The 12,989-nt window shown below is 60.2% G+C and overlaps 1 protein-coding gene across 1 annotated transcript; it reads right to left on the minus strand.

Moving 5' to 3' along the window:
- Positions 1 to 1,002: 1,002 nt before the first annotated feature.
- Positions 1,003 to 11,471, minus strand: EIF4B (eukaryotic translation initiation factor 4B). Its single transcript, XM_034071387.1, is given in 16 exon segments — positions 1,003 to 1,133; positions 1,942 to 2,008; positions 2,119 to 2,173; positions 2,257 to 2,324; positions 2,995 to 3,086; positions 3,088 to 3,212; positions 3,298 to 3,395; positions 4,103 to 4,340; positions 5,403 to 5,525; positions 5,620 to 5,730; positions 6,466 to 6,609; positions 6,687 to 6,741; positions 6,829 to 6,945; positions 7,631 to 7,839; positions 8,648 to 8,779; positions 11,391 to 11,471. Coding segments are annotated over 16 exon segments (1,722 nt in total). The 5' UTR covers positions 11,404 to 11,471; the 3' UTR covers positions 1,003 to 1,058.
- Between the last annotated feature and the right edge of the window lie 1,518 nt (positions 11,472 to 12,989).

Below are 12,989 nucleotides of genomic sequence, written 5' to 3' on the forward strand. Positions count from 1 at the left end.
AAGGATGCAGAGGATGATGCTGGAGGAAGATGGATGAAGAGGACCAATAGGAGATACATGGAGGAGGAAGAGGAGGAGGATGGAGGGGATGGGTGGAAGAGTGAGATGAAAAGGTAGCAGATGGATGAGGAAGAGGATGGATGGAGGAGGAAGAGGATGGATGGAGGAGGAAAAGGATGGATGAAGGAGGAAAAGGATGGATGGAGGAGGAAGAGGATGGATGAAGGAGGAAGAGGATGGATGGAGGAGGAAGAGGATGGATGGAGGAGGAAGAGGATGGATGAAGGAGGAAAAGGATGGATGGAGGAGGAAGAGGATGGATGGAGGAGGAAGAGGATGGATGAAGGAGGAAGAGGATGGATGAAGGAGGAAGAGGATGGATGAAGGAGGAAGAGGATGGATGGAGGAGGAAGGATGCAGGGGATGATGCTGGAGGAAGAAGATGGATGAAGAGGACCAATAGAAGGGGATGGATGGAGGAGGAAGAGGAGGAAGAGTGCTCTGGTTGGGTGCTCCCCCCTCCCCAGCCCACCCCCCCCATTCCCAATGGGAACACGAAGGATTTCACCTTTTCCATGTGTTCAGAGACCACTTTTATTGGAGGAAACACCAAAACCACCCAATCCGGAGTGGGATGGAACGGGGGGGGGGGGCGGGCAGGGAGCACCCCAGGATCACCCCCCCTCGCCCCCCCCAACTCCAGGATCCCCCTCCCTGCTCTGGGAACACCCCCCCCTCCATCATTATCCCAATCCCAACAAGTTTGCCATGGATACAGAGAGAGGGGGAGTTTGGGGGATGCCCCCCCCCCTCCAACCCCCCCTCACCCCCCCCAGGTGCCAATGAGAGGAATCCGGGATCATTCCAGGTCATTCCCGGTGTTGGGAAGGGCGGGGGCAGGAGGATGAGGATGCTGGGGGGGGGGGGGAGGAAGGCCCCAGCCCTGTTCTTCCTCCCGGCTCCGTCCCGCGGCCCCGGGGGGGGGTTCCGGGGGGGGTCTCTGGGGGGTAGGGGGGGGTGGTTGGGGGGTGCTGATGCTCCAGCCCAAGGGGGGGGCTTCAATCGGTGCCTTCATCATCGCCGTCATCCTCCCCGTCCACTGCGAGGGCTGAGAACTTGGTGGCGTGGCTGAACTGGGGGGGGAGAGGAAGAGGAGGAGGAGAAGGAGGAGGGAGGAGGAAGAGGAGGAGGAGGAAGAGGAAGAAGAGGAGGAGGAAGAGGAAGAAGAGGAGGAGGAAGAGGAAGAAGAGGAGGAGGAAGAGGAAGAAGAGGAGGAGGAAGAGGAAGAAGAGGAGGAGGAAGAGGAAGAACAGGAAGAGGAAGAGGAAGAGGAAGAAGAGGAGGAGGAAGAGGAGGAGGTATCAGTGCCACCCCCCGCCCCAGCCTCAGATCCATTACTGAGGGGAGGAAAAATCACCTAAAATCCCAAAACAGGCAAAAAACACATTCTCCCCCCCCCCCCCCCCCCCCCCATTCCAGGTGTCCCCGTGCTGGGGGGTCCCAGTTTTGGGGTACCCAGGTCAGTGGGAGCCAGTGTTGGGGTATCCCAGTGTCCCATGTGCGGGTATCCCTGTATCCCATGCAGGGGTATCCCTGTATCCCATGTGGGGGTAATCCTGGTGTTCCAGTGTCCTATGCTGGGTTATCCCAGTATCCCAGTCTCACATGCAGGGGTATCCCAGTATCCCGGTCTCCCATGCTGGGTTATCCCCGTATCCCATGCTGCGTTATCCCACTATTCCATACTGGGTTATCCCCATATCCCATGCTGGGTTATCCCCGTATCCCATCCTGGGTTATCCCACTCTCCATGCTGGGTTATCCCCGTATCCCATGCCGCGTTATCCCAGTATCCCATGCTGGGTTATCCCAGTCTCCCATGCTGGGTTATCCCAGTATCCCTGTATCCCATGCCATGTTATCCCAGTGTCCGGAGCTCACCGAGGGGGGGCTCTCCTCCAGTTTCTTTGGCTCAGGTCGCGGGTCCTGCTCCCTCCTGCTCTCCTTCCTGCGCCCCCCCCCCCAGGACAGGGTCAGCACCCACAATGCCTTGGGGGCGGGGGGGTGTTCACGTCCCCCCCCCCCCATTCCCAATCCAACCCCCCCGGTGACTCCCACCTCTCGGCATCGCCGCTTCGGGCCTTGGAGCCTCCATCGGGCTTGTTCTCATCTCCTGGGGGGGACACAGGGGCCATGGGGGGGCTGCAGCCAGGCCGAGACCCCCCCATTGAGGGGTATGGGGGGGGGGGCACCCACCTTTCCTATGGGGGTTCCTCGGGGGGGCCCCGTCCTCCCTGGGCAGGCTTGGGGGTGTCTGGGAGCTGCTGGGGGGGGATGGAGAGAGTCAATGGGTGGGATGGAGAGCATCAATGGGGTATGAAGGAGAACATCAATGGGGGATGAAGGAGAACATCAATGGGGATGAAGGAGAACATTAATGGGGATGATGGAGAACATTAATGGGGATGATGGAGAACATCAATGGGGACGATGGAGAACATCAATGGGGATGATGGAGAACATCAATGGGGATGAAGGAGAACATTAATGGGGATGATGGAGAACATTAATGGGGATGATGGAGAACATCAATGGGGATGATGTAGAACATCAATGGGGAATGCAAGAGAACATCAATAGGGACGATGGAGAACATCAATGGGGATGATGGAGAACATCAATGGGGATGAAGGAGAACATTAATGGGGATGATGGAGAACATCAATGGGGATGAAGGAGAACATTAATGGGGATGATGGAGAACATTAATGGGGATGATGGAGAACATCAATGGGGGATGAAGGAGAACATTAATGGGGATGATGGAGAACATCAATGGGGATAATGGAGAACATCAATGGGGGGATGAAGGAGAACATCAATGGGGATGAAGGAGAACATCAATGGGGACAATGGGGAACATCAATGGGGATGATGGGGAACACCAAGACCTCGCTCCTGTGGCTGGACCAGGCCCGTACCCGCGGCACCCACCTGGTCGGGGAATGCTGCTCCGAGTCGGAGCTCTGGGACCGCGCCGGGGGGTGGCTGCTCCGCTTGACCCACGCGTTCTCCTTGGGGGGGGGGCGCAGGCATCACCTTCAGCGGCTGCTTCTCCTCCTTGGCCTTGGGGCCGGGGGGGGACGGAGCCTCCTCCTCTTTGGCCAATGCTTCGTTCTCCAGGGATTTCTCACTCTCCCTCCTCCGGGTGGCTGTGGGGGGGGGGATAACACCCATGGGTGATGGTGACGTGGTGTGACCCCCCCCCCGCTGTCCCCCCCCCCCCATTGCACTCACTCCTGCCGGTGGGGCCGGTGCCGGGGGGGCCGCTCTGGGAGGATTCACTGCCCGTCCTGGAGCGCTCCTGGTTGTCCTCACTGCGCCAGCTGGGGTGCCTGGGGGGGCAATGGGGGGGTCAGGGGCACCCATTGGGGGGGGGGTGTCCAGGAGCAACCATTGGTGTCCATGGGGGGTGTAAAGCACCACCCACTGGTGTCCCTACGATGGGGGGCCCATGAGCACCCACTGGTGTCCATGGCGGGGGTCAGGAAAGTGGCCCATAGTGGGGGTCCAGGAGCCCTCATTGGTGTCCATAGTAGGGGGGTCCATGAGCACCCATTGGTGTCCATGGGGGGGTCACCCATTGGTGTCCATGGGGGAGTCACCCACTGGTGTCCATGAGGGGGGTCACCCATTGCTCTCCATGGGAGAGGCTCCAAGAGCCCCCATTGGTGTCCATGGGGGGGTCACCCATTGTTGCCCACGGTAGGGGGGTCCAGGAGCACCCATTGGTGTCCATGGGGGGGTCACCCATTGGTGTCCATGGGGGGGTCACCCACTGGTGTCCATGGTAGGGGGTCCATGAGCCCCCATTGGTGTCCATGGGGGGGTCACCCATTGGTGTCCATGGGGGGGTCACCCACTGGTGTCCATGGTAGGGGGTCCATGAGCCCCCATTGGTGTCCATGGGAGGGTCACCCATTGGTGTCCATGGTAGGGGGTCCATGAGTCCCCATTGGTGTCTATAGGGGGGGGGTCCCCCACTGCTGTCCATGGGAGGCTCCATAACCCCCATTGCTGTCCATGGGGGGGGTGTCCCCACCTCTCCCGCGGGCGCCGCTCCAGCCTCTTGTCATCATCGAGCTGGCGCTGGAGCCTCTCCTGCTCCTTCTGCAGCCGCTCCTCCACCTCTCGCTCCCGCGCCGCGGTGTCCACGGGCCGGGCCCCCCCGAAGATGAAGGCAGCGCGGCCGGAGCGGGGAGCGGGGGCCCCCCCCGGAGCCTCCTCAGCCTTGGGAGTGCTGCGGGGCTTCAGGTTCAGCTTGGGCCGCTGCGGGGGGGCTGTGGGGGGGATGCAATGGGAATGGAGGGGGGAATGGGGGTAATCCGGCCCCAACAGAGCCCGAATCCTGCCCCAAGGAGCCCAAATCCCACCCTGTGCAATCCCTGATCCCACCCTGAGCGCTCCCGGATCCTGCTCCAAGTGAGCCCTGATCCCATCCCAAAGGAGCCTGGATTCATCCTGAGTGAGCCCAGATCCTGCCCTGAGCACTCCTGGGTCCTGCTCCAAAAGAGCCTGGATCCACCACGAGCACTCAGATGCCGCTCCAAGCGATCCCAGATCCCGTCCCAAATGAGCCTGGATCCTGCTCCAAAAGGGCCTGGATCCACCCTGAATGAGCCCAGATCCCACCCTGAGCACTCCTGGATCCTGCTCCAAGAGATCCCAGATCCCATCCCAAATGAGGCCAGCTCCCATCCCCAGCGCTCCCGGTTCCCATCCCGACCACTCCCGGTTCCCATCCTGAGCGCTCCTGGTTCCCATCCCGAGCACTCCCGGTTCCCATCCCGATTGCTCCCGGTTCCCATTCCGAGCGCTCCCAGTTCCCATCCCGATCGTTCCCAGTTCCCATCCCCAGCGCTCCCGGTTCCCATCCTGACCACTCCCGGTTCCCATCCTGAGCGCTCCTGGTTCCCATCTCGATCACTCCCAGCTCCCATCCCAAGCGCTCCCGGTTCCCATCCCGACCACTCCCGGTTCCCATCCTGAGCGCTCCCGGTTCCCATCCCGACCACTCCCGGTTCCCATCCTGAGCGCTCCCGGTTCCCATCCCGACCGCTCCCGGTTCCCATCCCCAGCATTCCCAGTTCCCATCCCGATCGCTCCCGGTTCCCATCCTGAGCGCTCCTGGTTCCCATCCCGAGCACTCCCGGTTCCCATCTCGATCACTCCCAGCTCCCATCCCAAGCGCTCCCAGTTCCCATCCCGACCGCTCCCGGTTCCCATCCCCAGCATTCCCAGTTCCCATCTCGATCACTCCCAGCTCCCATCCCAAGCGCTCCCGGTTCCCATCCCGACCGCTCCCGGTTCCCATCCCCAGCATTCCCAGTTCCCGGCATCACCTCTGTCCTCGCGCCGGAAGTCATCCCGACCGTATTCCTCCCGCGCTCCCCAGCGATCCTCATAGCGCTCGCTGCGGAATTCCTCATCCCGGCGGTAGCCGGTGCCGAAGGCTCTCCTGCTGCCTGTGCCGGGAGCGGCTCCTGAGGCCTCATCCAGATGGGAAGCACCGGGATCACCCCCCCCCATCCCAAAGGGATCCCTTGGGAATGGCCGCACCTCGGTCGTAGTCCCGGCTGCGGTCGTCGTAGCGATCCCTGCTCCCGAAGGCTCGGTCCATGTCCCGCCGGGGCCCATCCCGGTACCGGTCATCGTAGCGATCCCGATATCCTGCGGTGGGAGAAGGGGGGTTGGTGGGATGGGAACTGTATGGATCCACAGGGAGTGGCCCGTGGGGGGGCACAGATCCACAGGGAAGGACGGAGGGCTCAGGCTCCGACCAGGGCAGATCCCGGTCTTTGACCGGGGCAGACCCCAGTTTCCAACCAGGGCAGATCCCAGTCTCCAGCCGGAGCAGATCCCAGTCTCCGACCAGAGCAGATCCCAGTCTTTGACTGGGGCAGATCCCGGTCTTAGACCAGGCCAGATCCTGGTCTCTAACCGGAGCAGATCCCAGTTTCCGGCCAGAGCAGATCCCAGTTTCCGGCCAGAGCAGATCCCAGTCTCCCACCAGGGCAGATCCCAGTCTCTGACTGGGGGAGATCCCGGTTTCCAACCAGGTCAGATCCCAGTGTCCAACTGGAGCAGATCCCGGTATCCAACCGGGGCAGATCCCAGTCTCCAACCAGGCTAGATCCTGGTTTCCAACCAGGGCAAATCCCAGTCTCTGACCAGGGCAGATCCCAGTTTCCCACCGGAGCAGATCCCGGTCTCCAACCAGAGCAGATCCCAGTCTCTGACCAGAGCAGATCCCGGTTTCCAACCAGAGCAGATCCCAGTCTCCGACCAGGGCAGACCCCAGTTTCCAACTGGAGCAGATCCCGGTCTCCAGCTGGAGCAGATCCCAGTTTCCCACCAGAGCAGATCCCAGTTTCCCACCAGAGCAGATCCCAGTTTCCCACTCACTGTCTCCGAAGCCGTCATCTCCGCGCCGGGGGGGGAAATCCTCGAAGCTCTCGGTGGTCGCCGGCCGCGCTCTCCAATCGCTCTCGAACCTCTCGGAATCCCGGAAGCGATCCCGGTCTCTGCCGAAGCAGCGATCGTCCCGGTCTGCCGGCAAAGGGAATTCCAGCTCCAGCGCCGAGCCGGGAGCAGGGAATGGCCGGGAATAGGCGCCGGCTCCTCACCTTTATCCTGAGCTTGATCGGCAACATCCACTCGTATCCTTCTGTTCCCGAGAGACTGCAAAGGACAGGGAAGAGCCATGGGAGAGGGGTGAGGAGAGAGCAGGAATTGGGGGACCTGTTTATCCCTATGGAATTCCCTCACCTCCTCGTTGAGGCTCAGAGCCTGGAACAGGGAATCGATGTCCTCGAATTCCGCGTAGCCGAAGCCCTTCAAGCGCTCGGGATTGGTGGGTTCCCGGGGCAGGCGCACGGCGCTGATCTGCAATGGGATAACGGGATAGCTCCGGAATGCCGCCTGCTCCATGGAGCCCGGGAATGGGATGGCTTGAAGGGACCTTAAAGCTCCTCCAGCTCCAGGGATCCATCCCACTGGAACAGGATGCTCCAAGCTCCTGTGTCCATCCTGGCCTTGATGGGATGGAGCATCCACACCTTCTCCTTCCCAGCATCCCTCCACCTTCATGGGGAAGAACTTCCCCATATCCCATCTAACTCTTCCCTCTTGAAGCCCAAACTCCTCATCCCATCCCTACATCCCTTCTCCTTAAGAAGCCTCCCCTTTTCCTTAAGGAGCCTCCCCTTTTCCTTAAGGAGCCCCCCCTTTTCCTTAAGGAGCCTCCCCTTTTCCTTAAGGAGCCTCCCCTTTTCCTTAAGGAGCCCCCCCTTTTCCTTAAGAAGCCTCCCCTTTTCCTTAAGGAGCCCCCCCTTTTCCTTAAGGAGCCCCCCCTTTTCCTTAAGGAGCCCCCCCTTTTCCTTATGGAGCCCCCCCTTTTCCTTAAGGAGCCTCCCCTTTTCCCGGCTCCAACAGCTCCACATCCCTCTGGTGCTGCTGGACCACGACCACAGATGCTGCTGGACCACTTCCCATTCCCGGTGATGCCTGGGGGGGGGGGGGGGGGGGGGCAGCAGCATTGACCCCTATGAGGAAACCCCTCAAGACTCACATTGAGGCCGCGGAAGAATTCCTTGATGGATTCCTCGGTGACGTCATAGGGTAGGTTTCCCAGGAATGCCGTGTACGGGGGGGACTTGGGCAGGCGGCTGCGGTCGATGTTGGGCTCGCGCGCGGCCCGCGGCGCCGTGGGCAGGATGGAGCGGTCGATCGGCGGCGCCCGGTACACGTCGTCGTCGTTGCTGTGCCAGGTGGTGGACACTGGGATACGGGGAGGGGATGGAGGGTTCAGGAGCCGGCATTCCCGGATGGATCCCCAGGGAAAGGGGATCCCGCGGGGGGCTGTGGTACTGATGCTTCCCAGCCTGGGGGTGATGCTGCTGCCTTCAGCCTCATGGGGTCTGGGTATCCCAGTGGCCAGGGGTATCTGGGTATCCTGGTATCTTGGTACCAGGGTATCCCAGTATCCTGTTATCCTGGTGTTTGGGTATCCTGCTATCTAGCTATCATAGTATCCAAGTATCCCGGTACCTGGGTATCTTGGTAACGGGGTATCTCAGTATTCTGGTACCCCATTATCCCTGTATCTGGGTATCCCGTTATCCCAATATCTTGGTATCAGGGTATTGCAGTATCCAGGTATCCTGTATCTGGATATCCTGCTATCCTGGTATCTTGGTATCAGGGTATCCCAGTATCCAGGTGTCCTGGTATTTGGGTATCCTGGTATCTAGCTATCCTAGGATCCAAGTAGTCCAGTATCCTGGTATCTGGGTATTCCAGTATCTGGGTATCCCACTATCCAGGTGTCCCACTATATGAGTATTCTGGTATCTGGAAATTGCAGTATCTGGGTATCCCAGTATCCAAGTATCTGGGTATCCTGGTATCCAAGTATCCGGGTTTTCCAGTATCTGGGTAGCGTGGTATTGGGCTATTCTTGTATCTGGATATCCCAGCATCTGGGCATCCCACTATCCCATTATCCCAATATCTGGGTATCCCATTATCCAAGTATCTGGGCATCCCGTTATCCCATTATCCCTCTATCCCGGTGTCCCGGCGGTACCGTCGCCCTCGAGGTCGTCGGTCTCGTCGGCCCAGCTGACGGGTTTGGGGATGAAGGTGGGGCCGCCCCCCCCGTCCTCAGCCAGGAAATCCGTCAGCGTCAGCGTCTTCCCCTTCTTGTTCTTCTTCTTGGCTGCAGGAGGAAGAGAAGGGAGGAGGAGGAAGAGGAAGGAGGAAGAGGAAGGGGAGGAAGGAGGAAGAAGGAGGAAGAAGAGGAGGAAGAGGGAAAGGAAGGGGAGGAGGAAGGAAGGAAGGGGAGGAAGAGGATGGAGAAGGAAGAGGAAGAAGGAGGATGGAGGAGGAAGAGGAAGGAAGGAAGAGGAGGAAGAAGAAGGAGGAAAGAAGGGGAGGAAAAGGAAAGAGGAGGAAGGAGGAGGAAGAGGAAGGAAGGGAGGAAGGAAAGAAGAGAAAGAAGAAGGAGAAGGAAGGAAGGGAAGGAGGAAGGAAGGGAAGGAAAAGGAAGGAGGAGGAAGAGGAAGGAGGAGGAAGAAAGGCAGGGGAGGAAGAGGAAGGGCACTGAGCATCCCTGGAGGCCACCGTGCCCCTGGGATGTGAGGAAGGCCCCAGCGACCAGCACCAAGCCCTTTGCCCAGTTTCTCCCCCATTCCCAATGGGATCAGAGCTGGATTCAGCCCCTGGCCCTGCTCCTGGCTGGGGGTCAGTGGCACCCCCAGGCTCCAGGGGCATGGAAGAGGCTGAAGCCATCCCAAATCCCACAGCATTCCCTACGGAAGGAATTGCTGCACCCAGCACCAGGTGGATCATGGGGACATGACGGATCCAGGTGGGATCATCCCACTTCCCACCCCACCCCCCCCATCCCTGACAATTCCCACATCTCCATCCCGACATCCTCTGGGATGGACAGAGCCAGGAGCTGACCCCAATCCTGAGGGGTTCCCAGCCCCATCCCCGCTTCCCACCACTGATCCCAATGGGATCTGCTTGGAGCTGTCACCCTGCTCCAGGGAAGCCGCTGGATCTGGGTGGCTTCTCCCATCTCCATCCGCTTCCCATGGGAATCACGGCCACTGGAGCTCCCCCAACAGCTCCCTCCCAGTCTTCCCAATCTATCCATAAGCAGAATCCATAAATCCCATCAGCCCTTTGGCATGGCCCAAGCTGTGCTTCCCAATGGGAAACTCATGGAAAGACAACATCAATCCTGGATAGGACCACTGGGAAAAGCTTTCCCATTGTTGGGGGGGGGGGTCCTGCTCCCCCTCTGCACTTCCCAAAGGTCACTGGATCCAATCCTGATCCGTGCCCAAATTCCTCCCGGAGCTCAGAGGCCTCCATCTCCTGCTCTGGGATCCCCAGGCAACGCTCCAGGCTTTGGGAATGTGGAATAGGGCTGGGACAACACAATCCATGCCTGGTATCCAAGGGCATCCTGGTTCTGGATTGGGAATAGTGTGGCCAGCGGGAGGAGGGATGGGATAATCCCACCGGTGAGGACACTGAGGGCCAATGGAGCTGGGGAAGGGCCTGGAGCACAAATCCCATGAGGAATGGGCTCGGGGGGGGATCACAGCTCCTGGAATCCCGGGATCCAGGCTGGAATGGGAATGGAGGCAGGAGGGGACTGATCCCTGCTCCCAAGGAACAAGGGATGGGACAAGAGGAAACAGCCTTAAGGTTTAGATGGAGCTGAGGAGTGATCCCTTCCTTGGGAAGAGCCGGGATCCGCATCCCTGGAATCTCGCATGCATCCAGGGGCTCTTGATGCCTTTGGGGATGCTGGGGAGGAAGCTGCATCAGGGATAGGAGCAATGGGACAAGGGAATTCCAGGCTGGATCTCGGGAAGCTCTTCCCTGCTGGGACACTGGGATGGCTTCAATAGGAAAGGTTGGGATGCTCCAGCCCATCCCCCCCCCCCCCCCCCATTACCGGAAGCACAACATCGGTACCGGAAACACCCCCACCCCCCAGTACCGGAACTGGTCCATGATACCAACCCCCCCATATAATAAACACTCCCCTATATAATGAAATCCTCCCTATATAATAGGACCTCCCATATATTGAACACCCCCCCTATATATTGTACCCCCCTATATAATAGACACCCCCTATATAATGTACCCCCTCATATAATAAGCACCCCTTTATATAATGAACACCCCCCCTATGTAATAGGCATCCTCCCTACATAATGTACCCCCCTATATAATGGAACCTTCCCTATATAATGTACTCCCCCATATAATAGGCACCCCCCCCATATAACAGAACCCTCTGTGTATAATGCAACCCCCCTATACAATAGGCATCTCCTCTATATAATGTAACCCCCCCATATCATAGACACCCCCCTATGTAATGGAACCCTCCCTATATACGGCACCCCCCCCATATAGTGGAACCCCCCTATATAATTCCCCCCCTCCCATACAATAGACCGGCCCCCCCCGGTACCGGACACCCCCCACCCGGCACCGACCACGTGCGCTCCGCGCACCCACGTGTCTCCAGCCCCCCCCCCCCCCCTTGACGCGCCTGCGCAGTGCCGCGTACCCAGCCTCCCCCCCCCTTACCCCGCCCCCCCCGCGCTGTCAATCACCGCCAATGAGAGCGGGCGGGCCCGAGGGCACCGGGGGGGGGGGGAGGGGGGGTCCCCGGTTCTCCCCTCCCCCCCCCTCCCCCCGCCGTTACCGGAACCCCCCCCCTGTGCCCCCCCCTCCGGGACGGGGGGGAGGGGCCGCGGGAGCGAGCGGAACCGGCGCGGCCGCGCTGCGCTCACCTGAGGCCGCCATGTTGGGAAGAGGCAGAGAAGGCAAAGGACCCGGATGAGGTGGTCACATGAGAGCGTCGGCCCCGCCCATTGGCCGGCAGAGGAGGGGCTTGATTGTGAGGTTGGCGGCGCCGCCCGCGTCGGGATCGGGAGGAAACCGGAGGGAGGAGAACTGGGATTGATGGATCCGAACTGGGAATGATGGATACGAACTGGGAGAGATGGATCCGGACTGGGAGTGATGGATCCGGACTGGGAATGATGGATCCGAACCGGGAGAGATGGATCCGAACTGGGAATGATGGATCCGAACTGGGAATAATGGATCCGAAATGGGAATGATGGATCCGGACTGGGAGTGATGGATCCGAACTGGGAGAGATGGATCCGAACTGGGAATGATGGATCCGGACTGGGAGAGATGGATCCGGACTGGGAATGATGGATCCGAACTGGGAGAGGTGGATCCGAACCGGGAATGATGGATCCGAACCGGGAGTGATGGATCCGAGCCGGGTGGGATGGACCAGAACTCTCCATCCATCCCCCCCATGCCTCTGTTTCCCCATCCCATATTCCCACCAATGGAACATCTCCCCCAGAGGCTGGAATTGTCACTTCCTTGGGATCCGGGACTCCCGTACCCCCCCCCCCCCCCCCCCCCCCCGATCTCCTCTGGTTCCTGGTCACAGTGCTCGTGGTCTCCTTGTCCAGCCCATGCTGCAGGGGGGGACTGAAGCTGCTGGAGGCAGCCTGGATCCCATTGGATATGTCCCCCCCTTCCCAGGGAACCCCGAGTTGCTGGAGCTGCAGCATCCTGGAGGATGGAGCTGGGATGTGCCAGCCCCCTGGACCCATCCCTGCTGGGTGCCTCCGTTATCCCGTGCCCATCCCAAGCTCATCCTGAAGGACAGGACCAGGAACATCCCCATTGCCTGAGGCTCATCCCCACTGATGCCACCACTGCCTCCTCCCCATTCCAAGCCCATCCTCAAGGATCATCCCAGCACCTGAGCTCCTTCCTGATGGACATCCCTGCCCCCTCCCTCTCCTGCAGCACTTTGGGGTCCCCCCAACACCCCACTCCTCTTTGCCCCCCCCCCGGTCCCACAGACGCTCCGCCCCCTTTCCCCCCCCCAATGCCGCGGGGGGGGATCCCGGCGCCGCTCCCCCGTTATCGCACATTCCCGTCGTGCCAATGGACCATAAGCACGGGAGCGGCCAGGACGAGCCTCGATCCTGCTCCGGATCCATCCTCATCCTCCTATAGACCCCCCCATCCCCCTAGATCCATCTTTATCCTCCAATGGATCCCCCGGCACCCCCCCGCTCCATCCATATCTTCCCCTGGATCCATCCTCATCTTGCCCTGGATCCGTCCCCATCCTGCCCTGGATCCATCCCCATCTTGCCCTGGATCCATCCCCATCTTCCTATGGACCTCCCGTCCTCCTCCCATGGGGTCAATGGGTGGCAGTGTTGGGGGGGGGGCAATTGGTGGCAATGAGCTGGCAATGGGGGTAAATGGAGCCAATGGGGGCAGCAGGGGGCAATGGGGTGGCAATGGGGAGCTGTGGGGGTGGATTTGGGGTGGATTCAGGAGGTCCC

The sequence above is a fragment of the Melopsittacus undulatus genome, chromosome 21 (assembly GCF_012275295.1).
Source record: "Melopsittacus undulatus isolate bMelUnd1 chromosome 21, bMelUnd1.mat.Z, whole genome shotgun sequence".
Classification (NCBI taxonomy): domain Eukaryota; kingdom Metazoa; phylum Chordata; class Aves; order Psittaciformes; family Psittaculidae; genus Melopsittacus; species Melopsittacus undulatus.